Raw genomic sequence first — 26,732 nt, 5'->3', positions numbered from 1 at the left:
AATGTGACATGATGATTGGCCAGTCTGATGATTCCCTCATTTCCGTATTGTTTGGTAGCCATGTTAGAATGGGGAACTGGAGACAATTTTATCTCAACGAATTTGTCTTAGTTAAATTGTCAAGTTTTCTTAAATAAGTTGTTGTTCTTTTTGTGAACGAAGAATAAACGTTGCTTCAGCCCGCCCTACTTATATATCATAGAGTGGTGCAAAGAGGTAACTATTTTGCATGTGTCTTGCTGTTCCTTTTGCTTGCACTAAGTTTGGATATTAGCTACCATTTCTAGCATAGCTGACTAGCTAGCTATCCAGCAGTCAAATGTATGCTAGTAGACGGCTTTTAAAATATGCTAGGATCATTAGCTTGGCCATTTGCACAGCTGTCACGCTGTAGCACTTACTTGTCTTGAAAATGTAACGTGATGTCTTGACTGCATTGTGTTAACCTTACTTGGAAGAAACAATGGTAACTTGCGGTGGTCTTTCTATTAGCAGCTATTGACTCCTCGATTTAATCACTCTGTAGCGTGAGATTACCAAGCATAGCTAGCCACTGAAGTTAGGCCTTAGGGGGTAGTTAAGTTACTGGGTAGAGAGGAACAACAGGGCTGTGTTTCGCTAACAACTAACGTTAAGCAAGATCCTGATGCCAACGTGAGCACACATTGTCTGGTGACTGCATACGTGTATCGGGTTCAAGCAGAGGTAGTTTGTATATTTGTTTGTTATTATTATGTAGATTGTGTACAAGCTCAGCTGACGTAGTGAACTGGTATCTGATTCCGTTAATGGTAGTAATTTGTTTTGCTACAGTACTAACGTTCAATGTAAGTTAATCCGCACTGGGTTACTACTTTAGCCAGGCACCAACGATAGTTTGTAAATTTGAAGGGGATGATTTAGGGCAGCGTGTCAACTCCATGATGTGTACTCGAACACCATGGTATGAGGAACTCCTGTATTGCTTTTCACGTGGAAAGCATAAAGTTGTAGCTCAATGAATAATTTCAGAGCAACATTTCTTCATTGGGGTTGTAAAGTTGTGCACCCCTTGATGGTATCCTCAGCTTGTTTGCATAATATAGTTACACAAAGGCTTAAGCTATATTTGTAGACAAAATATTAATTGTTTGTTGATTAAGATGTCACCCTTCTTTCCTATAGACAAGCATCATCAGATTTAATGTATGTAACCACTCAAAGATCTACAGACAGTTGTTGATACAAGGAAACGGTTAGCTGCTAATGTTCTGCTTTTAATGTATATTCCTCAATTATGCCAATTTAGATGAGCAACAACATTAACAAGAGGGCACCAACAACAGCAACACAACGATTAAAACAGGACTACCTTCGAATAAAGAAAGACCCTGTACCCTACATCTGTGCAGAGCCTCTCCCTTCAAATATATTGGAATGGTATGGATTCAGTGCCATCAAGTTATGCTTATACACAGTCTGTGCATAAAAATGAATTTATTAATGAAAATGTATATCTGCTAATCACAAATTCAGTTAAAGTAAAACCTTCGCTTATCAGTTTCTCTTGCTTTTCCAAGGCATTATCTTGTACGAGGGCCAGAAAAAACTCCATATGAAGGTGAATTCTTTTGATCAACTTTTCTATTTTGTTTCCTTGTAGCTATTAAGCCTGCAGTGGCATACAAAGTTTTGGCACCCCAGATCATAATAATAATAATTCTTGTTACTGTGAATAGCTAAGTGTGTAAAAGATGACCTGATTTCACAAAAGGCATAATGGTAAAGATAGCCCATTTCTTTAACATTTTAAATGTAGGGGAATGTGAGGCACCCTTTTCCCCCAAAACACACTTCTGATCATTGTGGCCTAAAGTTCTGCATCTCAATCAGTTCAAAGGATTTACTCCAAAGTACATTGGGCTTGTTTATATGTTCCTTTAGATTTACCTTTTGAGGCTGACTTGTGTGGTTAGGAAGCAGGAAATGTTTTCTTCTGAGGGCTCAAGTCAAACGTGGAGTTTTGATTTAGATTTCTATCAGTCCTACGACCAGTTCTCATGGAAGTTTTCTTTGTCATTCAGACATCAAATTGACTTTCTCCCGTCATGTTAATGGACATTTCCTAATTAGATTACACATTAAGAAACAGACTACTAGAAAATGCTTTGCTGTCTTCTTAAAGCCTTCTCCTGCTTTGTGGCCATCAGTTGTGTTTATTTTCAGTGTACTAGGCAGCTCCTCAGAGGTGCTTGTGGAGCCTTAGCCTGAAGCAGATTGTTAATATCAGAGACCTTATATCAGAGAAAGCTCAAATGGGGTGCCAAAACCTTTGCAAGTGTTCCTTTCCTACTTCACTCTAAAATTGTACAAAAAATATTTTGCCTTTTAGAGATCAGATTGTATTTTAGTCACCGAACTTGGGGTGCCCAAACTTTGCCACTCTACATAGGCTAGTTTTCCAGACACTTATTTAAATTATGTTTGATCTTTTTTAAGGTGGTTATTACCATGGAAAACTAATTTTCCCCAGAGAATTTCCCTTCAAACCACCAAGTATATACATGATAACTCCCAATGGGAGATTTAAATGTAATACAAGGTAAGTTGAATACATTCAAGCTAATGTTGATGTTTAGAGAGCAACAATGGGCTTGACATAAACACATTCAAAGAGAGTTTTTACAACACTTTCAAATGAGTGTGCAGAATGTGTATATGTATCTAAATACATACTGCTTCTCTTCTAGATTATGTCTTTCCATCACAGATTTCCATCCTGATACATGGAATCCCGCGTGGTCTGTTTCCACCATCCTGACAGGGCTCCTTAGTTTCATGGTAGAAAAAGGGCCAACTCTTGGCAGCATAGAAACCTCAGATTTTACTGTGAGTATGATGTGGGCACGTTCTACTTTTTAGTGTTTTGCAGGTGATGTTACAGAGCCCTTTGATGGCCAGGTACACTTTGTCTGATTGATGATGATTGATATATAAGTTAAATTATTTTGAATGTGTAGTGGTGTAGTGTAGTGAATGTCAAGTGTTTGTCCTGGATCATTAAATTGGAATTTTGGTAAAATAGTGAAATGTCTGAAATGTGAATTTAAACAATAAGTAGTCCTTTGTAATGAATATATTGACATATTATATTTCAACAGAAAAGACAGCTTGCCTCTCAGAGCCTATCTTTTAATATTAAAGACAAGATCTTCTGTGAACTGTTTCCAGATGTTGTTGATGTAAGTATCAGGTTTTTTAAACTCTCTCCATCTTATAACAAACGTTCTGTGTTATTACCAGTAGTAAACCATATCAAGTATTCATAAACAGTGTCCATAAGTGCCATCCATGGCTGGATACCATTAGAGTGCAAACAAACAAGTACAGAGCCAAGGGGTAGTGCCTAAAACTCTGGAGTGAAATGTCACTCTTTAAAGGTACACTATGTAGGTTTAGGTATTGTTTGCGACTGTAGAGCTACCTCTAGACTTGCAATATATTTATATTTATTTTACCTTGCTGTTGTAAATAGCAAACTTCTCATAACTTATCACCTCTGTACACAATGAAAATACTTTTGTTGTGGAGGTGAAGGATTAACAACAGACAAAAACTATCTCCAAAGAGCTATGTCTACTGACAAGATCATGTTTCCTGATTGTTGTGTGATTTGTCGGCCGCCATTCTTGAAGTTCCATGGCTGGTTTTCTCGGTAGTGACTCGCTACGTCTATGCGAACGATTCGCCTATTACAAGTTTGTTTAGCATCAAATTGGCTTCGTAAAGGTTATATTAAGGTGAAAATCTTGCATAGTGTACCTTTTTAAAGTAAAAAAATGTCCCCATAGAATTGAAGATTAAAAATAAGGCTGCTCATTAAAATCGCAATCTCAATTCACATCTATGTGAAATCCTTTTTATGCTCAGTGTTAGATTCATGAAGGTGTTGCATTTAAGGTAGAGAATCGTGATTTCAATTCTAAGCAAGAAAATTGTGATTTTCATCCAGAATCGGACAGCCCTAGTTAAAATATAGACTTAAATGTGGCTTTTACCTTTTGCCTGTACAGGAAATCAAGCAAAAGCAGCGACTTCAGGACGAGTTGAGGTCTCATGCCCAGGCGTTACCCCTCCCAGATGTTGTGCCAGATGGTGATGCCCACCATGGCCAGAACGGACAACCGCCCTTCAATGGCCACGCCCACCCAGGACCTGCCAATCTTCCTGACCTGCAGCAGGTCAACCGCAATCATGGACTGCTCGGAGGAGCCCTGGCAAACCTGTTTGTCATCGTGGGCTTTGCTGCCTTTGCCTATACTGTAAAATATGTCCTAAGGAGTATTGCACAGGAATGAACTTGGCTTAGTTGGCTAAGAAGAACTAAATCACAGATAGCAGAAAGTGAACTGTGCTTGCCCTCACTATCAGAAGCAGTAGGGTTACCTGTGTCCTTTTTGTTCTGTTAAGATTTTTAGTGTCTGCAGTCATGAGCCAACACTGATGTCAAGTGGGACAACAACCAGGTGGTCAGAGGCTTGAGGAATGCAGTGAAATCAAAAACGGTGGAACTGCCTTGGTCTGCAGGGTCATGTTCATAATGAAATGGCATCTGGGAAAGTTTTGCCCCGTTATAGGAAAATAATTACGATGCCCAACCAGTCTGCCAGTGTAGCCCATGTATAAAAAAAGAGTGTTGCCATCTGATTCACAAAAGTTGTTGGACACCCGATTTGTGGTTCAAACCATTCCACAGTTGATTTTCTCCCCACAGCTTTTCTTTTGTTGAGGGATGGATGGACTGTAAGAGTCAAATAGATAATCATTGCAAAATTACTTAGGGAGCCATTCCTGAACATTTGCTCTATTGTAAATTGCATTTTTGTAATTGTGATTATGTAATTAAATGTGTTCCAGATTTGATGTCCATGTTTTGATGGAAGTGGAACATGATTAAAGTACTAGAGTGATTTGCTTATGGTAACAATGCTAGGATGACCTGTGGCAAAGCAGTTCTAAAACATTGTGTTGTTCAATATTAAATGAGGTCCATTTTCTACAAAAAAGAAGCCAAATCAAAACACAGCAAATGTGAACTCACTTTAGAAACCAATCCAACACTAACACGTGTTGCTATCTTTGGGCAATCTGTTTTAATGCTGTTGGTTTTAGGATATTTCCACAAATGTATCTTTTTTCTTCAGTTTATAACCTTTGTGCAATATTCCACCTTGGTTTAGAAATAAATATTCATATTATTCTTGTCATAAATATGCATGTCATTTGCTGAAATATCTTCTCCTTTTCAACAGTATTACAGTCTTACAAAAACAAGGGTCTTCCTAGATACACCAGAGCTGAAATGCTGGCAAGAATGAATATCTTTGAAACAGTCCCTCACTAGCTGTTCATTTTCTAGTCGTCATTCAAAAAAAGCCTGATTTTCAATTGATTATTGCTCAAGTTTAAATGACTGATAATGCACAACAGTAGGCATATTTGGGAACGTCTGACATGGTAGGTTAAAATCTTGTCTTCCAGATATTAGTCCCAATTTTGGCCAGCTCAGCTGTCTTGAATGGCTCAACAGCAGTTTCCGAGTAATGTCAAGTAGCCATGGTTGATCCAGTTAGATTAAGTACTCACGTTTGATAAATTCCACCGTTGCTATTTTTGTATAATCATAATATGACGTAATATCTGTCTATCAAAATAATTGTGTTCTTTGCAATGTAGTCGAAATGACAAAACCGCTATTCTGATAAAGCTAGTGCGCCTTTACACGATATATTACAGCCGAGCGAACGAACTCTCACCCTCATCGTGGTGAGATGAGATGTTGGTTCCTGTTGGATGCTGGGGTCTGGTTGTTTACACTGCAGAATGAAAATACGCTAAAGTTACATATGCAATATTCTGGCTAAAGTGATGCAGCTTTGTTATGCCGTTCGCTGTATTTTAATTATGCTGTCTTACCGCACCTTACCGATATTTGGTTTTTAAATGAGCTGGCCATGGAGAAACGATGAGGGCCTAGCAGGAAAAGAGAGGGGAAGTGTCAAATCGGACGAGATGAACTGAGCAAATAACAGGTAACAATTTTAGCTAATCTCAATTTTTAATGCCTTTCAGTGATCTACAATGTGGCATTCTTTTTGGAGATATTGGGTTGTCCTGTTCGTGGGTTACCGTTAACCTGTTTGTGTATTTCTCCTAAATATGGTCTTCTGCAATCACATTAAAAGCCAGTTTGGTAGATGGACAATGCTGTTTTTCGGTTATTTTCTAGCCTAGTATTGACCAGCAACAAGGTCCGTCCTAGGCTACTATGTGCTCGCCATATTACGACAGAAGGGTGTATTTTTCAGCGCTGCATGGTGGTGTAGAAAGATGTGCATTAGTGCATTAGTTGTAGCCATGCTTCTGTGCAGGTATGCACCGTTGGACGGCCATGCATCGACGGTGTCTAGACTCCAGAGGTGCATGTAAACCTTGTATGTGTGTGCAAATTCCAAATTGCTAGCTGCATTCGTGACCTGCTTCAGACATTGTTAACATGCAAGAATTCAGAACATCTCTGTGAATCATATTCTAACTTTGTCATACAGCATTGTTATATCATTGGTAGGGCTTTTAATTTGACAATTAGTATAACTGCAGTTAAATGTTGATATGTTGGCTTGTGCTACTTTTTACTCTTAGGTATGTCATCCCAGCCTCAGGCATTTTCCTCCCCGTCAGTGTCATCTAGTGGCTACAGCCGCTCCAAGCGGATGAAGGTGGAGACCTGTGGATGGGATGTAAACACCCAGTCAGCAGAGAACAGCTTCTATCTGCAGAGCCCAAGCCAAGCTAACACATCCTCCTCAAGCCCAGCTGCCTCCGGCTTCAACTCCAGCAACTACAACCACCAGAATCTAACCGCCTCCAACCTGGTCTTCCCACTAACGGCGGGGAGTGGCACCTCCCGGGAGCAGGCGGTGGTCCGCGCAGCAGACAGCACAGGCAGTCTTCCCGGGGGTCCCTCCTCATCCTCATCCTCATCTTCCTCGTCATCCGCGAGCCATCATACCAAAGATGTGGCCTCTTCTACCAACCGGCAGGGCGAGGCTGGCTACCAAAAGCCGTACAGCCGCAAGCGCAAGAGCGAAGAGGTGGACAGCAGTGACAGTGTGCAGATCCTGGAGGAGCTCTCAGCTCCGGTGCTCTCCAACCGTGTGGCTGGCAGGGCAGGTGCAGCAGGAGGAGGCACCACCACAGCCCAGTCCATTGCCCACTCCACCTCCACCACCAAGAGCAGCAACTCCCACAGCGAGGGGGACTACCAGCTAGTCCAACATGAAATCCTCTGCTCGGTGTCCAACAGTTACGAGGTGCTCGAGTTTCTCGGCCGAGGCACATTTGGGCAGGTGGCAAAGTGCTGGAAACGTGGCACCAATGAGATTGTGGCCATCAAAATCCTAAAGAACCACCCGTCTTATGCCCGGCAAGGACAAATTGAGGTGTGAATAGATAAATAACAGATTGTCAATATTGTCTATGTAAATAAGAATAGGATTAGTACAAAGTCCTAAATCCCTGTCAGCCTAGGCTTTGTGGTCATCGGGGCATTTGCTTGTTTGATTGTAAATAGCGTATTTCTAAGGCATTTCTTCACCATAAAACCTATTTGTGTCATTCTTCATCTGTCTTGTCCTTTTGATCCATAGTCCTCTCCTGTCCTCCCCCTGTCAGGTGAGCATTCTGAGCCGACTCAGCACAGAGAACGCGGACGAGTTCAACTTTGTGCGCTCGTACGAGTGCTTCCAGCACAAGAACCACACCTGCCTGGTGTTTGAGATGCTCGAGCAGAACCTCTATGACTTTCTCAAGCACAGCAAGTTCAGCCCCCTGATGCTCAAGTGCATCCGGCCCGTGCTGCAGCAGGTGGCCACTGCCCTCATGAAGCTCAAGAGCCTGGGCCTCATCCACGCCGACCTCAAGCCCGAGAACATCATGCTGGTGGACCCCATCCGCCAGCCGTACCGTGTCAAGGTCATCGACTTCGGCTCGGCCAGTCACGTGTCCAAGGCTGTGTGCTCTACTTATTTGCAGTCGCGATACTACCGGTGAGTATTACCGGTCAGAATGAGAACGAAATACCCCACGTTTCACACTAACCTGATGCACGTACCCATTATTGCAAATGCTATCAGATAAGAATGTAAAGCTTCAAAGTAAGACATGGCAAGGAAGGGAGAGAGGATATTATGTGGTTACATACATGGTCTTTTTATAGTTGCCGTGCTCTGCTGCATTTTATCAGATGACAATGCAGTGCTAAAATTACCTATATTACTTGAATATTACATACTTGGATGAATGGCAGTGCTAATTAGAGTTAGATGTCTTACATCATCATCCTAATGAAAATGGTATTTTTGTGGTTGCAGTGCTCCAGAGATTATCCTCGGGCTGCCCTTCTGTGAGGCCATTGACATGTGGTCACTCGGATGTGTGATTGCTGAACTTTTTCTGGGTTGGCCTCTCTATCCTGGAGCTTCGGAATATGACCAGGTCAGTATTTTGGATGGACCACTCAACGATTAAGGCTTTTTTAATTGAATTTGCTGTCTGAGCGTTCACTGGTGAATGTGATTTGTTTTTTCTCCACACTGCTATAGATTCGCTACATTTCCCAGACCCAAGGCCTTCCAGCTGAGTACTTGCTGAGCGCAGGCACCAAGACTAGTCGCTTTTTCAACAGAGGACCAGACTCCAGTTATCCTCTCTGGAGGCTCAAGGTGCGTGCTGTGCCATGTGTTACTCTCGCTGTGTTTTATTGTTGCTTCACACCTCTGTTCCCAGAACACACCTGTTCACAGCTGTCTGTTCCCAGAAATCTCACACTCGACTCTTGTGTATTTAGACACCAGCTGAACATGAGGCTGAGATGGGAATCAAATCCAAGGAAGCTCGTAAATACATCTTCAACTGCCTGGATGACATGATGCAGGTGATTAGACTTTTTTCTCATTAGCTGCTACATCAATCAAGTAATTTAATGTGAAAAGATCCAAATGGATTTAATTGAGAAGATGTCCAGACTGAGCTGACAGTCCTGATGAGTTCTCAGAGCTAATTGATGCCTTCGGCTAGATGCTGTGCTCTTTGCTTAGGTCAACATGACTAGTTTAGATGCTGTGCTTTTTGCTTAGGTCAACATGACTAGTCTGGATGCTGTGCTCTTTGCTTAGGTCAACATGACTAGTCTGGATGCTGTGCTCTTTGCTTAGGTCAACATGACTAGTCTGGATGCTGTGCTCTTTGCTTAGGTCAACATGACTAGTCTGGATGCTGTGCTCTTTGCTTAGGTCAACATGACTAGTCTGGATGGGACTGACATCTTGGCAGAGAAGGCAGACCGGCGAGAGTTCATTGACCTGCTGAAAAAGATGCTCACTCTGGACGCCGATAAGAGGATCACACCCATGAAGACGCTGAACCATCCCTTTGTGACCATGACCCACCTGCTCCACTTCCCTCATAGCTCACAGTAAGCTCCCACAGGCCTCTGTCTAGTCCTGTCTGTCAACAGTCTTTCAGGCCTATAGACAGAGAAGGACATCACCAATTATTTTTAAGGATTTTCAATTTGTACATTTCTCAGAGAAAGCAATAAGCAGACTGCTATTACTGCAAGGCTGCCCATTACAAGGCAAGGTGTGAACATGAAGGGTGACCTATACTGCAGGTGTACGCATTACTTATGTGGTGACAGTGTGGCAGTCTTCATGGTACCCATGATCAGTTTTCACATCTTGATCTCTTGCAGCGTAAAGTCCTGTTTTCAAAACATGGAGATCTGTAAGAGACGGTGCAGTGCCTTTGACAACGGGAAGAATCTGTTTGCCTCCAACAACACACCCAGTGCTGCCACAAACCTCACAGTTACCTTCAGCAGCCAACTCAATCAGCACAACCAGGTACACACACCTCACAGTTACCTTCAGCAGCCAACTCAATCAGCACAACCAGGTACACACACCTCACAGTTACCTTCAGCAGCCAACTCAATCAGCACAACCAGGTACACACACCTCAGAGCTCATGAGGCATATGGAGAAGGGCCCTGAACTGAACATATTACAGATGCATTACACTATTACAGATGTATTACACTATTACACTGTATTACAATATTACAGCTGTATTACAATATTACAGCTGTATTACAATATTACAGATGTACTACAATATTACAGATGTATTACACTATTACAGATGTATTACAATATTACAGCTGTATTACAAAATTACAGATGTATTACAATATTACAGATGTATTGCACTATTACAGCTGTATTATAATAATACAGATGTATTACAATATTACAGATGTATTATAATATTACAGATGTATTACAATATTACAGATGTATTATAATACTACAGATGTATTGCACTATTACAGATGTATTACAATACTACAGATGTATTATAATACTACAGATGTATTACAATACTACAGATGTATTATAATACTACAGATGTATTACAATATTACAGCTGTATTACAAAATTACAGATGTATTACACTATTACAGATGTATTACAATACTACAGATGTATTACAGATGTATTACAATACTAAAGATGTATTACAATATTACAGATGTATTGTAACAAGCTCAGCTCGAGTTGTCACCAATTTAATGTCATCGGTTCATAAAAACGCACATTCAGTGATAATCTCTAGCATGCTTAGATTTATTGAAGTGCTTTGGTGAGGGTGAGAACGTGAAAGAGAGAGAGAGATAGGCCCATAGGCCAGAGTTTATAATTGTCTAAACACCGCCGACGCGGCACAACAAAAAAGGAGAAGAAACGCGCAGCGCTGTTTCAGTCCATTAAACAGAGCGAAAAAAGGTAACTGAAAAACCTCTGTATTTTCAATGTCAATCAGTCCAAAAAAATGAAAGTAATCCACGGCAATAATAATCCATAAATCCGAGGGTGTCAAGACAGTCTTTGAAACGCAAGCACAAAAATAGGAAAAGGATAGATCTCACCTCGAAATCATCTCCAGGATACGCGGAAAAAACAGTCAATTATTCCTTATGTCGGGCGTAAAGAAGAGGATAATCCCAGTCTGAAAAGTAGGCTAAAGGAGGTTATCAGAAGCGCCGATCGCCTTCTACCCCTGTCCATTCATTCATTCCTCCTTTTGGCTTTCTTTCCGCGTCCCATTTAAAACGCAACATGTGATTCTCCGAGAGCGCAGCCATAGGGCCAGAACAGGAAAAGTGGATGAGAGTGAGCGTGGAAGGGTGAGTGACAGTTCTAGACCCTATCGTCTGTTTGACTATACTCGCCCTGGATCACTGACTTACGCCCATAGTCATCAAGATAGCTAGCCAACTATAAAGATGGTTAGAGAGAAACAGAGCTTATAGAGCTCAATACTACCTGGCCAGGTTTTTAAATAGTACATTATAAAGAAAAGGCACTTTTATAGTAAGAAAGTTAGGCCTATTCCACATGAAGAAACAGTTAACAAATCTGTTATGTTTTACAAAAATAAATAAGACTTGTCTTATATTATAATATGGCCATTTATATGGCGGATGCTACAGTATTACAATATTACAGCTGTATTACAAAATTACAGATGTATTACAATATTACAGATGTAGTGCACTATTACAGCTGTATTATAATACTACAGATGTATTGCACTATTACAGATGTATTACAATACTACAGATGTATTATAATACTACAGATGTATTATAATACTACAGATGTATTACAATATTACAGCTGTATTACAAAATTACAGATGTATTACACTATTACAGATGTATTACAATACTACAGATGTATTACAGATGTATTACAATACTAAAGATGTATTACAATATTACAGATGTATTACAATATTACGTAAATATTAGAATATTACAGATGTATTAACCAGGTATTACATTGACTGACTAGTGTGAGGGGTTTGTTGTCTTCAGATGGCCTCCACAGGTGGACAGTCTCTGTCTCTGAGCAGTAACATGCCTCTGCTGAACTACCAGCCAGGCTTGTACCAGCAGGCCACCATCAACATCCCAGGCCTGGCTCAACAGAGCGTTCCCCTGCAGGCGCGCCCCACACAGCTGTGCCCCCAGAATGAGTCCTTCCAGCAGACCCTCATTGTCTGTCCCCCGACCATCCAGGGTGAGACTAGACGCTGACCAGCACAGAAAATCTGCTGTTGTTAGTCTCTAGTGCTACAGCTATTAGGGTTGGGACACACAGGTCTACTCCTGAGTCAATAATGTCACAGTATTTACCCTTGATAGAAAACGGTCTGCATTTTTTCAAGCATCTGGAAAAGGGTCCGGTAATGTTTGTTTGTAAATTACTTAATTTGAGTATAAATAATTAATTTTCACAGAATAGAAACAAAGAAGAGCATTATTTAGTAGGAACAACTTATTTGTTACCAGTTACAATCATGGTTGACCTCTCATGGCCTCTCTCTTTAGCAATCTCACTTGGAACTTCCAAGTAGGAAGTAAAGGGTAGTTATGCTTTGGAAGACTGGACGAGTAATATCATTACAGCATTTTTTGTCCCCACCGAACACCGTATCAGATGGTAGGAAACACATCTCAAGAGAGATAATATACATAATGAGTTAGCTCATTGTCCTTTTCCTTTTTGTGCTTAGGGCTTCAAACATCTAGTAAGCACACTGGCTACCCAGTGAGGATGGACAACTCTGTTCCCTTGGTGTCCCAGAACCAGGCCTCTCAGCCGCTGCATATTCAGCCGGGAGTGCTCACACCGGTAGGGTCATGTTGGGGTCTGCTGCCTGTCTGCCTGTGTGTGGCATCTTTAATACCATATGTGAACTTCTCTGTGTTATATTCATGTTATAACTTATCCTCAACACGCCTCCCTCCCTAGTGCTCTTTATTTCCCCCATCTTAATTCTGCTCATTTGAGATGTTTGTTGTGGTGAGTGGGGAGAGTTTGTGTCAGGTAAGTGATCACTGATGTCCATGTGCTTGGGTTTTTTTGTTTTTTGTTTTTTGAATTGTATTGCTTTTTGGGTTTGCTGGATCTAGCACACACTAGCAACAGTAAAGGTGGGTGATGTGCTGCCTGAAAGCTGTCATGGACGGCCTCAGAGTTGCTGAAGTAAAATGTTTAAATGAATGGAGAATTTTCTCCAGCAAAATGTTACTAGCCTCTGGTCAGGGCAACGTCTTGTGACCTGAACAGAGCGTGTCATAGCATGGTAAATGTTTATGCGTATTTATACCACTGTATTGTGTTTTGCTTTTCATCCGTACAACTGGATTTTACCTGAAACTCACCTCTTACTGTGTAACCAGCCTCTTCTTTCCCCATTGCAAACCAGTTGTGGTGAAGGGGGACGTGACTGCACCTCTCTCTCCTCTGGCCCAGCCCTGTCTAACCCACACCATCCCCCTCCTCCCCCCTCCTGTTCCCCAACACTCCTCCTGCTCCTCCTCTCTCTCAGGGCTTCTGTAACCCACTGATGATAGCTACACTGCAGCCGCCCATGGCAGGGATGGGCCCCCTCTATCCGGCGGTCCCTCTTGCGCTGGAACGCGAGGCCGGCTGGCCCGGCAGCCTGGAGCAGAGGGCCACTATGCTGGTAAAACACACCCGCGGCCAACCCTCTGCTACCTCCCTTCCTCCCCCTCCAGTTCCAGGAGTCTGCAGAGCATGGGGTGCATGTGCTTCTCTGGGCCTGCGCTTCTGCTTGCCGTGGTCCATATATGCGTTACCTGCCCCCCCCCTCCCCTCCTACCTACTCCCTGAGCGGAGGTGTGAGCTCTCAAAGCAGAATGATACCTGGACAACCCAAGGCTGAACTGTTTAAATCTGCAGTGGCTCAAATTCCAGTTTTCAGATGCTTCGACAGCTTTTGACTCGGTCACTCACTCTGCACTGTGCTCAAAGGTGCTGAAGACGAGCTCAGTTCCTGTTCCCAGGTCTTTGTCAGTAGAATGCATAATTTGATGGCTTGATGTCCTGTCAGGTAGAGTTGGAGATTAGGCCTCAGCTAAGATGGATAAAGCTCTTATAAATTAGCAAGAAAATCACACTGATTTGTGATCAACTTAAAAGTGAACCTACATTTTTGTGTAAGCAGGTGAATTTTGACATGAGGTCTGCTCAAATCCACTTAAAGGATAATTTATAAATAAAGGAAAATTGTGATTTTGACCTAAAGTGTCTTGAAACATGATACAGAGTGTGAACATATGTCTCATAGCTCACCTCAGTTTGTCCCCTGCACTCAGAAATCTGGCACTAGTTAGCCAATGCTACAAACAGGGTTTCGTTGTGGTGCCTCGGGCATCGGCCTAGCCATGCAAATAAATGCTAACTAGCGCCAGATTTCTGAGTGCAGGGGACAAACTGAGGTGAGCTATGAGACATACGTTCACACTCGGTATCATGTTTCAACACACTTTAGGTCAATATCACACCGGAATTCTCCTTTAATATTGGGAGATTTCCTTGGCACTGTCACTTATGTGCGTAATTACTTTGGATGGTGTTAACTGTGTTAAACAATCTAAACAAATACAGTTGAATTGATTAACTTCAATAATGATCTATTGTTGTGAAATGGGGAACAAAGGTGTATGTCCTTAGGTCATCGATATGATGATCTCAGAACTAAGACCACATGAAATCAAAACTCCAGCTCTGCTGTCATGAAAGAATGTTGCGAAAGAAAGACCTTCCTTCCCTCTGTCATATAATCTCACCCAATGTGTTTTTATTGTGAGCTAACAACTTAATGTTTTGGCTTTCAGGTTAATGTTGCTCTTTATCTCTTTACTTACATCATTTCAAGCAACTGTCAAAGTCTTGGATTGTTTCGTCTGGATGCTTGTAGGGCATGGCTGCTTGGCTTCTTCATTGCTTGTAGAAATTAAGGTTGAATTCTCTGATTTGTAGAGACGCAGCAGCTGGAGAGAGGTGTCCCAATCACTCTGCCATTAAACCTTCTCTTGTCCTGTCCCTTACCCAGCAGTAACCAAGTCCTTTCTCTGCACAGGTCCAAAGGAACAGAGGCCAGGACAGTCATTGTCCATCCTCTCCACGCGTTTTAGACATACAACAGAACAGTTTTTACCTCTATGATTGGTTAGGCTCTGTCTAAAAGAAGAAACTGCTGTAATGAGCTCTGTTTGACAGATAGAACTGGATTGTCTCTGATTGCATGCTGCCTGTCTTGACTCTGTGTAGTTGTTCCTTTGGAGCAAGCCCAGTCTGCTTTAACATCTGTACTCACATTTAGCAGAAAAGCATCAGGATCTTTATGAGAAGTTGTGACTTCACTGTTGAAGTGGAATTATGTGGGAATATGCCCTACCTCTGATAAAATCAAGCATCAGCTTTTTGTTTTGACAGTGCTTTTCAGTTTGTAATAGTTCAGTTGAGTGTCTGACTGTTTGTATGTTGCCCTGGTGTGTGTGTGGGTGGGTATCCGTGTGTGTGTGTCGGTGTGCTTGCCCATTTATTTAGCAGACCTGGCCAGCAAGCACACAGCAGATTCTTATCCCCTCTGCTTGGCAGCAGATGCCAGGCATGGCTGTCCATAGCTCTGGTCAGCAAGTGGTTGGTGATTCTTCTATGGGCCCAATGTTCTCAGATGGGGGACAGCAGAGTGGCAGTTGGAGGTGAGTTTGGATGCTAAGGTGAAGACACTGAGTCTCATCAGGAGTCATGCAGTGCACTGTGCCCTCCATTCCTCCATTAGCAGCTCTGAAATACTGTTAAATATAGTTATTGTTGCTGCTTTGCTCCAGGCTGCTCTGAGTAGTCAGTCAGTTTAATCTGGTGGTGGTGTATGCTGACAGGAACCGTCATGGTGGTCACTTTGATAGCAGCCAGCAGGAAGCTGGAGGGCGTCACGTGACCCAGACCGGGGCACAAAACCTAAACATGGGGACCTCTCACAGCAGAGTTCAGCAGAGCGGAGGCAAGAGGAGCAAGGCCAGACGCACCGAGAGCCGAGCCAGGTAACATGGCTGTTATATACTGCATCTGTCAAGAGAACCTCACCGCAATGTACATAGAGATGTAATAAAAGAGAAAGATGCTGCTCTGAATGAGAGAACAGACATTTTAACAAAATCTCAATCACACATTTAAACAAGGGTTTTAATATCCTAGAACTAGCACGTCAATGATGATGCCATGGAAAATGAATCGTAAATTATTAGTAAATTAATACATGCTGTTCATCTGTCAAAAGGAAACATATTATCATACATGCAGCATTACACAAGCAAGGATACATACCGCAAGCCAGTATTCAAAGCATTGGTTGTACAACATGGAAGTGGATACAGTCTGTTCAAAAGGTTTCTATTATAATAAGTATAAATATGAATGGAGCTATAAAGCAGGGACACATGGTACTAACCACTGATGGTATCAATATCAATATCATAAGGCATCATAATATCTGATGGCACACTCTTGTGTCTTACTCTACCCAGGCCAGTCTCCTCTCTACAGCCTGCTGCTACTCTCGCTCACAACCCTGGATTCAATGGGGACCAGTCTCAACCAATCATCATCTCTGATACTCCTAGCCCAGCTGTCAGCATCATCACCATCCACAGCGACACCGAGGATGAGGATGACAGAAAGTTCCCCCCGGCAAGGTAGCGCACACACACGCAGGGTATTCCTACTGTGGCACACACACACAAGGCTGATAGCATGGGATTCCAACGTCCCACCAATGCACATGTTTAGTCACAAGCTATCTTCCATCACATCTCATTTTCCCTGTATTTTATCTCTGTACACAATAGTGTGGACCAGAGGGCCAATGTCATCAGCTGTGTGACTGTCCATGACTCCCAAGACTCTGACTCGTCCACCTGCAGTCCCCTGAGTCCCAAGCGTCTGCCCAGCTTTGCGGAGAGCTCCTCTCACCTCTCCAAGTCCACGGCCGTCGTCATGCCGTCTGTGAAGACCCAGCCTGGGGAGAGCATGAGGCAGGGTCAGTGGCATGGCGGCCATGTTGGCCCTGTGTGCTCCTGCTTCACTGGGCACTAGACCAGGGCAGCCGTGGCCTACTGGTTAGCGCTTCGGACCTGTAACCGGAGGGTTGCCGGTTCGAACCCCGACCAGTAGGCACGGCTGAAGTGCCCTTGAGCAAGGCACCTAACCCCTCACTGCTCCCCGAGCGCCGCTGTTGTTGCAGGCAGCTCACTGTGTGTATGATTAGTGTGTGTATAAAGTAAGTATAAGTATATATACTCTTTTGATCCCGTGAGGGAAATTTGATCTCTGCATTTATCCCAATCCGTGAATTAGTGAAACACACTCAGCACACAGTGAAGTGAAGCACACACTAATCCCGGCGCAGTGAGCTGCCTGCAACAACAGCGGCACTCAGGGAGTAGTGAGGGGTTAGATGCCTTGCTCAAGGGCACTTCAGCCGTGCCTACTGCTCGGGGTTCGAACCGGCAACCCTCCGGTTACAAGTCCGAAGCGCTAACCAGTAGGCCACTGCTGCCCCTAGGTGTGCTTCACCTCACTGTGTGTTCACTGTGTGCTGAGTGTGTTTCACTAATTCACGGATTGGGATGAATGCAGAGACCAGATTTCCCTCACAGGATCAAAACAGTATACCAGTATATACTTATACTTATATACTGTACTTATACCACATCACAGAGTGTCTTGTAAAGGTGCAGGTCATGGCCGATGGCACTGCTTATTGTTCTTCACAAGCTGCCATTCCAGGTTTTTCCTGTTCTAGTGTTAACTACAGGAGATAATTATTAAAAAGAACAATTTGGATAATGTTGATTTGTAGTCTTTATTGTACATTGTTCCTACTCAGGTTCTGTAACACTTGTTGTTGTGCTCCTCCTTAGATCCAACTACTGACACCTCAGGCAGGGCTAAGAAAGGTACCGCAGCACAGTCCAACAGATCTGGAGCCTCTAGCAGTGAGCGTCACCAAAGAAGAGCACCCAGCCGAACCCAACCCCTCAACCTGAGTCAGGTATCACCGCTCTCCTCATCTATCTCTCTGTTTATGTATGTATGTATACATGTATCTATCTATCTATATATTTATCTATCTATCTATCTATCATCTATCCACATATTCCATCACAGTCCAGTTTTTCTATAGCCTCTTCAAGTCATGTATTCTAACTGTCAAATCATCTGAAATGTGTGTGTATATAGTAGAATTAAATGTAATTCCTTCAGGTCCCTGATGCAACACACAATTACATTACAGTGGCATCAACACAAATGCCACATATCCAATCAATAAAGAAATGCATTTACTCTAGAGTTGATAACAGCCTGTGCTGTGTCCTCTGATAGGTCCAGCAGGCAACCATGTCCTCTCAGGAATGCTCTGAGAATGGCAGCAGCAGCAGCAGCTCACTCCGACAGCAGCCCTCCTTCCCGCCTACCAGCAGTGCCGCCATCAGCTCGTCCTCCTCAGCCTACCGGCTCCACGAGGCCTCGCTCTTTAGCTCGGCGTCCAGCCTCTACGCCTACCCGGCGTCCACCGCGCTCGCCTCCGTCTCGCAGGCCGTGGACCAGCTCCACGCCGCGGCCTCGTCCTCTTCCGGCCGCCACACCCGCGCCTCCGCTGCAGCCGCGGGGCCGTTCTCGGCCTCCCTCAGCCTCCTGCAGAAGAACAACAGTCTGGGCCTCATGGCTCAGGAGGCGGCGCAGTACCAGCAGCAGCAGCAGCAGCACGCCCAGGCCTACAGACGCTCCAGCACGGCCCATGGCCCCTACCACCTGAACCAGAGGAAGCTCAGTCACCATCAGTACCCCTACCTGTGATGAGACGGGGCAGCAGTCACCATCAGTACCCCTACCTGTGATGAGACGGGGCAGCAGTCACCATCAGTACCCCTACCTGTGATGAGACGGGACAGCAGACAGCGGCTGAAGAGATGTGGCAAACGTCAGATGTCAGATGTTTCACCAACACATGGTCTGCTTCATTCTGGCGTACACTGTAGGGACACTGGGACATTTTAGCTAGAATTTCCTCCTAAATATGATTTTATGAGAATCATTCTATTGGTTTTCTTGTTTTGATTTTTCCTCTGCAATTGATTTAATCCTAACTTTTTATTTTGATTTAGCTTAAAGGGGTGGTTCAGGATTTTGGACATAGGACCTCATTTCCAATTTATCAGTGGAGACCGCTTTCCATACGTTTCCTCCAGTCCTTCTAGTTGCAGAGTTCGCAGGTGCTAAGCTAGCGCAAGTCATCAGTATGTGTTACCTGCCATTAAAAACCTCTCCACAGTACACCCGAGGCAAATGAATTATAACGCCAGACTATCGATGTAAATGTCTATCACACTTGCTAACTTGGAAATGAGGTCCTTTGTCCAAAATCGGGAACCACCCCTTTAAGTGTGCTGTTAACCTCTGTGTGCTGCTCATTTATCAACTGACAAAGCCAATGTGTCCTTCAGATTTCAATCAAGTGCTTGTGTGGTGAACTTTGTGACCCATCGCTCCCATTAGCCGTGAACAGCACTGCAGACTTGAGCGCTGAGCAGGACTGTGGTCAGGCAGACTTGAGCGCTGAGCAGGACTGTGGTCAGGCAGACTTGAGCGCTGAGCAGGACTGTGGTCAGGCAGAGCACAGAACAACGGAGCGACTTGTGCAAATCATGTCCGTTTCTCTCACAAAACTAAGTTGGCTCTGTGATTACTTGAGGGTAACTTTTATTTTTTTATATCATGACCTTATCTGGTTAATACTGTAAGAGTTGTGTATTTACTGCACTAAGCATATTTCCTGATGATTTTTGTGTTTATTTCTTCAATGTTTGTTTTGATCTGTACATCATATTGCGCCGTATTAATCATGTGTATCATGTGCACTTGGCCATTGATTTCACTTTAGAGTTTAATTTGTAACTATTTCAATGTGAATATCATGCATTTTGTTAATTGGTATGTTACTTTGACGTATTTATGATAATGATTTTATTGTGCATCATTTGATGCACATGTTGGTGGTGGCATGAAAAATCACACAGTACTTTTACAGATGGCTAAAATAGTGGAACTTTATTGGGAAAACTGACTGTTGAAGGACTGTGCTGTGTGGACTGGTGCTGTACTGTATGTGAACTTGTTCAATGTGTGTTGTAGACTTCAGATTGGATAGCTCACACTAAAATGAATCATAGAGGACAGAGTCATAGAGTCATGTACTACCAATTAAGTGTTTCCTTCAGTTCATCCGTGCAGTGAGTAAACACTGTAGTAGGGTAGACTGTGTACAGTTATGAGGTTGAAAGACCAACACAAGTTATACTGACATTGTATGACCGTCACTGAGTTTAAGATTGTGCCACGTTTCACTTTCCAAGAGCAATGTGGAGATTTGTGAATCAGTTGCTTTTAGCGTTCAGTTACAATGTGCAGTGACAGTGGTGTGCAACACAAGAAAATCAGCCGATGACCTGTAGTCTGTTAACATCTATGAACATTAAAAATGATTTTTTTAGTTTTCCACTGTTGCTAATTGTGTTTTGAAGCATTTTCAATCCATCCCATTTCATACTGGCTATACTCACAGTGACTGTTTTAGGCCTACACAGGTTTTAATCTTATATGAAAATACATATCACATGAACTGGTGGGAGATATGTTATATGTCGGAAACATCGCAATTAGGATTATTTTCCCCCATAAATTGTTAAGTGTCAACATCAAAGTCTAATGACCATAAAGGTAAAGAATAGATTAAATTTAGATTGGATAAGTGTACCACTTCAAAGTTAATGCTACCATGAAAAGCATGAGCAGATACTGCCAAGACAGACATTAACGACATAACAAGGGCAAAAAAAGTGTTCTAGCCTACTTGATATCCCAAACCTAATGGTAACATCGTTCAACCTGCTAAGACAATGTGAGTCACTAACTGTCTGTGGCAGTACAGAAAACATAGGCTATTTATTTGGTGGAGATCTTGTCATAAATGAGTTTTTAGTAATGCCGTGTGCTAGAAATATGTTGTGGGCTGTTATTATAAGATGAGGCCTGAGAGAAAGAGGCAGGACAAGTTCATGCGTCCCTTAGTACGTCATAATGTAATAGAATGTTGGATTATTGTGACGTTCTGGCCATTGCAAATACCACTGAAATCGTAACTTCAACTAAATATTTGTGTAAATTCTGACTAGCATACACACTGTTTAGTAGGCTACCAGAGCGATTTTGGTAATCAACTTGAGTCCGAATAAAGACATGAATACCGCGGAATATTCGGGGTATCTTCCAGAGTTATGTCCTACGTGGACTGCCAGTGCCACTTACTCTCCATCTAATCCCGGGAGACTATGGTGGAACTCCAGATATGAGAGCAGTCCAAAGGACCGGTTAGAGGATTTCTATGGGTGGAGTGCAATTAATTGGCGCAGGTATTCGTATGGTAAGTTTGACTGTAGGGCTACCTCAGGTAAACCAATCTTTGTGTGAACTGATTAACTAGGGCTACCTACCCAATTAGGAAGGCTAAACATATTAATATGACAGAGAAATGGTAGGCTAGATAAGGCATATCGCTTCAGTGTGAAAAGTGCTTTGCATCTCATAATTGTGCCTTTTATTTAAAAATGTTGACTCGGTATCTCTAAAATGTCGACATATCTCAATTTTTTGGCCTAGTGTCTCAGAAGTTCATATTAGTCTATTCTGTGTCTGATTTTTTCCATGGCGGAAACAGAAATCAATCATGTTTCACGGCATAGGCTAGATTTCATTAGTGCTATGGCAATATTCAAACACCACATCAATCATACCTGTAAAACATGTTTGTTCTAACAGTTGATTTATTTAATAACTTCCTGTTATTTTTTCGTTATCCTATTTTACAAGGAGTTACTACCACGGCACAGTCCATCACCTACTCCACTACCACCACGTTGAGTAGTGGGACCTACCAGCTAGTCCAGCACGAAATCCTCACCTCTAGGGCTAGTAGCTATGATGTGTTAGAGTTCCTTGGTCAAGGCACCTTTGGTCAGGTGGCCAAATGCCTAAAGCGTGACACCAACGAGATTGTGGCCATAAAAATCCTAAAAAATCATCCTGACTATATCCGGCAAGGACAAATCGAGGTATGTATGATGGCATCCTCATCCTCAGGGTATATTTCTAATGGCACATTTTTATTTTATTTTTTACCATGAAGACCATCAATTTCAGTTTTATTCATTTGATCTATCCATCTGGTTTCCAATTCAGCGCTGTTCTCTTCCTAACAGGCCAGAAATCTGAAAAGGCTCTCCATGGAGGACACTGACAGATTTAACTGTGTCCGCTGGTATGAGTCGTTCCAGCACAAATCCCATATCTGTTTGGTTTTTGAGATGCTGGGGCAGAGCCTTTATGATTTCATGCAGGACAGAAATTTTAGTCCACTCAGGCTTGCATGCGTAAGGCATATACTACAACAGGTTGCCAAGGCCCTGACCAAGCTCAAAAGCCTGGGCATAATCCACACAGACCTCAAGCCGGAGAACATCATGCTAGTGGACCCCGTCCACCAGCCCGGCCGCATTAAAGTCATTGACTTCGGCTCAGCCACCCATGTGTCTGAGGCTGTGTGCTGCAGCTACCTGCAGTCGCGGTTCTACCGGTGAGTCCTGCTGGCCAGAGAGCTGAAAGGAAACCAAGTCAAGCTGTAACCTGACACACGCTTAGGAAAGCTTTCAGATTAGAATGTGAAGATTCAAAGTAAGACAGGGCAAGAAAGAAAGAGGGAAATACGCTAACCATGGTCTCATGTCCTACCCTATCATGATCATCCCAGTAATTATGGCCCTTTTGTGGTTGCAGTTCTCCAGAGATTATCCTTGGGCTGCCCTTCTGTGAGGCCATTGACATGTGGTCACTAGGATGTGTGGCAGCTGAACTCTTTCTTGGCTGGCCTCTGTATCCTGGACATTCGGAATATGACCAGGTCAGTACTCTGGGTGTTTTAAGTTGTTTCTTCCACACACTAAAGTTTTCTTTATGTTGTCTTTTATTCAAGTTTACCATATTTGTTATCTGCTGACTGTTACAGGTTCGGTACATCTCCGAGACCCAGGGACCTCCACCCGAGTACTTGCTCAGTGCAGGCTCGAAGACGGGCAACTATTTTAACAGATGGCCTGACTCCACCTATCCTCTCTGGAGCCTCAAGGTGTGTGATTCTCTACTTGTGAGATTCTACACATGAATCACATGTACCTACTGTATCATTGGTAATCTCACACTTGATTCATGTGTCTTTAGACTCCAGCTGAAATTGAGGCTGAGATGGGAGTCAAGTCAAAAGAGACCCGCAAGTTTATATTCCAATCCCTGGATGACATGGTGATTAGATTTTCTCAAATCATTTGACATAAAAAAAAATGTAGAAAAAAATCTAATGGTAGAAAGTAAAATACAGTTGGAATGATCTGAAGGTGCTTATGTGCTGTGCTCTTGGTTCAGGTCAACATTGCCGGTCTGGATGCGACTGACCTCCTGGATGAGAAGGTGGACCGGCATGAGTTTGTTGACCTCTTGAAGGGAATGCTGACCCTGGATGGTGACGAGAGGATCACCCCCCTTCAGGCACTCAGCCACCCCTTCCTGGCACATCTGGGCCAGAGCACATAGTAAGCCCTGTGGCACCATCTCTTTTCCACTCCATTTTCCAACTGTTTCTCACATTGAGCAGTCCACTTTTTTACAGATTTTGCAGTATTAACAGATGGAGATTACCAATGAATGAATGTTTAATCTGTATTTTTAGATATTAGTTTAATTGTATTCTTCGTGAAATGATCCTTGCAGAGTTTTGGACTTTGGTTTTCACTCTTTTGACCTTTGACATTTTGACCTGCTCTCCAAATATGGACATTTGCAAGCAGCAGTGCAACACTTTTTAGGAGCAAGCTTGGTACCATGATGTCTCTGTATTTGCCTGCTCTTTACATAACAGTGTGGACCACAGGGACGACACCATCAGCCATGCAAATGTCCATGACTCCCAGGTTTCTAAATCATTCCCCAGCCGTCCTCCAAGGTCCAAGCGCCTGCCTGTGTTCGCACAGATGGCCCATCGCCTCGGCACCTCTTCAGAACAAGCCTCTGCCGTCCCAGTGGCCCTGAACATGGGCACCCATCACGGCAGCGGTCAGCAGAACAGCTGCAAGAAGAGAACGATGGAGAGCCGAGCTAGGTACCTCAAACTACTCAAACTACTCTTTTTTGCCCTCATCTGCTCCTTTGGAGAGTTTGATTTTATGGCACTTAAAAATAATATGGGGCCCCAGCAGTGGTGCACCTGCCCCGTGGTCCTTTCCGGATCCCACCCCGACTCTCTCTCCCACTCACTTCCTGTCAATCTCCACTTTCCTATCTAATTAAAGGCATAAAAAGCCCAAAAAATATACTTTTAAAAAAAAGTAATAAATAATAAATAAATAATAATAAAAAATAATAATAATATGGGACATGACTGCAGTACCACCAGTGCAAACAAGATGTAATGACAATCTTGCTGCCATGATGTCTCGGTTCCTCTGGTTCTCTGTCTTTGTGCATAACAGTGTGGACCAGAGGGCAGACATCTTTGGCCATGTAAGAGTCGATGACTCCTTGGACTCTAACTCGTTCACCAGCAATCCTGCAAGATCCAAGCGGCTGCCGGTGTTTGTAGAAATCACTTCTCGCAAGTCCTCTGCCATCTCAGGGGCCCTGAACATGGGCCCCCATCACAGCAGGAGGTGCAAGAAGAGGAAAACGGACAGCCGAGCTAGGTACCTCACACTACTTATTACATGCCCTTACCTGCTCCTTTAGAGAGCCGAGCTAGGTACCTCACACTACTTATTACATGCCCTTACCTGCTCCTTTAGAGAGCCGAGCTAGGTACCTCACACTACTTATTACATGCCCTTACCTGCTCCTTTAGAGAGCCGAGCTAGGTACCTCACACTACTTATTACATGCCCTTACCTGCTCCTTTAGAGAGCCGAGCTAGGTACCTCACACTACTTATTACATGCCCTTACCTGCTCCTTTAGAGAGCCGAGCTAGGTACCTCACACTACTTATTACATGCCCTTACCTGCTCCTTTAGAGAGCCGAGCTAGGTACCTCACACTACTTATTATATGCCCTTACCTGCTCCTTTAGAGAGCCGAGCTAGGTACCTCACACTACTTATCATATGCCCTTACCTGCTCCTTTAGAGAGCCGAGCTAGGTACCTCACACTACTTATTATATGCCCTTACCTGCTCCTTTAGAGAGCCGAGCTAGGTACCTCACACTACTTATTATATGCCCTTACCTGCTCCTTTAGAGAGCCGAGCTAGGTACCTCACACTACTTATTATATGCCCTTACCTGCTCCTTTAGAGAGCCGAGCTAGGTACCTCACACTACTTATTATATGCCCTTACCTGCTCCTTTAGAGAGCCGAGCTAGGTACCTCACACTACTTATTATATGCCCTTACCTGCTCCTTTAGAGAATTTGATTTTATTTTTGATATATTTTATAATTTTTTTGTATGTAAAAATGAATGGGACATGGCTGCAGAAAGTACAATCAGTGCAAACAACATGCAGTGACAGTATTGCTAACATGATGTCTCTGTTCCCTTTGTCTTTGTGTATAGCAGAGTGGACCAGAGGGGAGACATCTTCAGCCACGTGACTGATCATGACTCCCAGGATTCCAGCACCAGCAGTCCTCCTAGGTCTAGACGTCTGCCGGTGTTTGTTGAGATCACCTCTCGCCTCTCCAGCTCTTTAGAGCAAGCTTCTGCTATAGCACAACAGTTTGATCAGGCAACAGCATCCTCTCTGGAACATTCTGGAAGTGGTAGCAGCAGTGGCAGCTCACTCTCTCACCAGCTCTCCTTGCCTGTGACTTCGAGTGGTGCTGTCTCTGCATACTTGTCTTCTTCAGCGTATCGGGCCTACCTATCCTCCATACTGGCATCTGTCACACAGGCAGAGGACCAGCTCCATGCCCCCGCCTCCTTCCCCCAGCATCAGCAGGCGCAGACATGCAGGTGCTCCACTATGGTCCACGGCCTCGACCACCAGAACTCCAACCAGCAGCTCCTCTGCCTGTGATGACAACAGCAGCGCTCGGCTTGAGTCTTGGCAGAGGTCAAATATTACAGCATCACATACGCTGCTTCATTCTGCTGGGACAGCATGATATATCCACTGGAATTCCATCCTCAATATAATTTTATGAACATCATTAGTTTTCTTGTTTGATTTTTTGCCACAAGACTTTGATTTTTAAGTGTTTTTATTGAGATTATATTGGTCTTCTCGTAAGGTGATGCACGTGGTGATGCACGTGGCTGCAAATTGACTTTTAAATGATGAATTGTTCTGCATTTTAAAATGTGGATGTATGTAGGTTAGAAGTGTACTACTGTATTCATTAATTTGCACACAAATACCTGGCGTCAGTGACGTCTTTGACATCCCTGGAACTATCGTTCTACTATGCTTCTACCACAGGTCGAGAAGTGTAGTTTGAACTAGGCTACATAACTTTACCACATTGTACGTGAGCGTTTGTTAGAACTATGGTTTTGGGAAACACTTGTGTAGTTCACTGTGATGACCCTGTGCCCCTTCAGGCCTTCTCTTGTCAGTGCACAGGCAGTGCTAACTATGCTTTTGGGAAACGCAC

At 43.3% G+C, this 26,732-nt stretch overlaps 3 protein-coding genes across 6 annotated transcripts; all 3 read left to right on the top strand.

Moving 5' to 3' along the window:
* The first annotated feature begins 63 nt into the window (after nucleotides 1-63).
* ube2j2 (ubiquitin-conjugating enzyme E2, J2 (UBC6 homolog, yeast)) lies at nucleotides 64-5,250 on the top strand. Of its 2 annotated transcripts, none has more exons than XM_076277135.1 (7): nucleotides 64-216; nucleotides 1,289-1,419; nucleotides 1,560-1,600; nucleotides 2,479-2,581; nucleotides 2,730-2,868; nucleotides 3,141-3,221; nucleotides 4,053-5,250. In XM_076277135.1, exons 2-7 carry the CDS (start codon nucleotides 1,289-1,291, stop codon nucleotides 4,335-4,337), a joined length of 780 nt encoding a protein of 259 aa, XP_076133250.1. In that variant the 5' UTR covers nucleotides 64-216; the 3' UTR covers nucleotides 4,338-5,250. The 2 variants fall into 2 exon arrangements, with proteins under 2 accessions (XP_076133250.1, XP_076133251.1); XM_076277136.1 differs by lacking the exon at nucleotides 64-216 and adding an exon at nucleotides 560-705.
* A 118-nt stretch (nucleotides 5,251-5,368) lies between these two features.
* LOC143115192 (homeodomain-interacting protein kinase 1-like) lies at nucleotides 5,369-20,539 on the top strand. Of its 3 annotated transcripts, none has more exons than XM_076277133.1 (17): nucleotides 5,369-6,071; nucleotides 6,682-7,481; nucleotides 7,714-8,087; nucleotides 8,412-8,535; nucleotides 8,643-8,762; nucleotides 8,888-8,974; nucleotides 9,333-9,514; nucleotides 9,794-9,944; nucleotides 11,982-12,186; nucleotides 12,683-12,801; nucleotides 13,502-13,639; nucleotides 15,532-15,683; nucleotides 15,864-16,025; nucleotides 16,509-16,676; nucleotides 16,830-17,020; nucleotides 17,904-18,034; nucleotides 18,367-20,539. In XM_076277133.1, the coding sequence occupies exons 2-17, from the start codon at nucleotides 6,684-6,686 to the stop codon at nucleotides 18,838-18,840; spliced, it is 3,576 nt and encodes a 1,191-aa protein (XP_076133248.1). In that variant the 5' UTR covers nucleotides 5,369-6,071; nucleotides 6,682-6,683; the 3' UTR covers nucleotides 18,841-20,539. The 3 variants fall into 3 exon arrangements, with proteins under 3 accessions (XP_076133248.1, XP_076133246.1, XP_076133249.1); XM_076277131.1 differs by having other exon boundaries at nucleotides 15,529-15,683; XM_076277134.1 differs by lacking the exon at nucleotides 13,502-13,639.
* LOC143115320 (homeodomain-interacting protein kinase 1-like) lies at nucleotides 18,922-26,155 on the top strand. The gene is made up of 11 exons (XM_076277291.1): nucleotides 18,922-18,964; nucleotides 19,540-19,647; nucleotides 21,910-22,151; nucleotides 22,299-22,672; nucleotides 22,873-22,996; nucleotides 23,102-23,221; nucleotides 23,314-23,394; nucleotides 23,515-23,681; nucleotides 24,008-24,247; nucleotides 24,618-24,827; nucleotides 25,696-26,155. The coding sequence occupies exons 1-11, from the start codon at nucleotides 18,922-18,924 to the stop codon at nucleotides 26,153-26,155; spliced, it is 2,169 nt and encodes a 722-aa protein (XP_076133406.1).
* The last annotated feature ends 577 nt before the right edge of the window (nucleotides 26,156-26,732 follow it).

The sequence above is a fragment of the Alosa pseudoharengus genome, unplaced genomic scaffold (assembly GCF_046254945.1).
Source record: "Alosa pseudoharengus isolate Yale_2024_CS ecotype anadromous, Long Island Sound unplaced genomic scaffold, YU_APseudo_1.1 YU_APseudo_1.1_scf_9, whole genome shotgun sequence".
Classification (NCBI taxonomy): domain Eukaryota; kingdom Metazoa; phylum Chordata; class Actinopteri; order Clupeiformes; family Clupeidae; genus Alosa; species Alosa pseudoharengus.
This window is presented reverse-complemented; position numbering and strand designations above follow the sequence as displayed.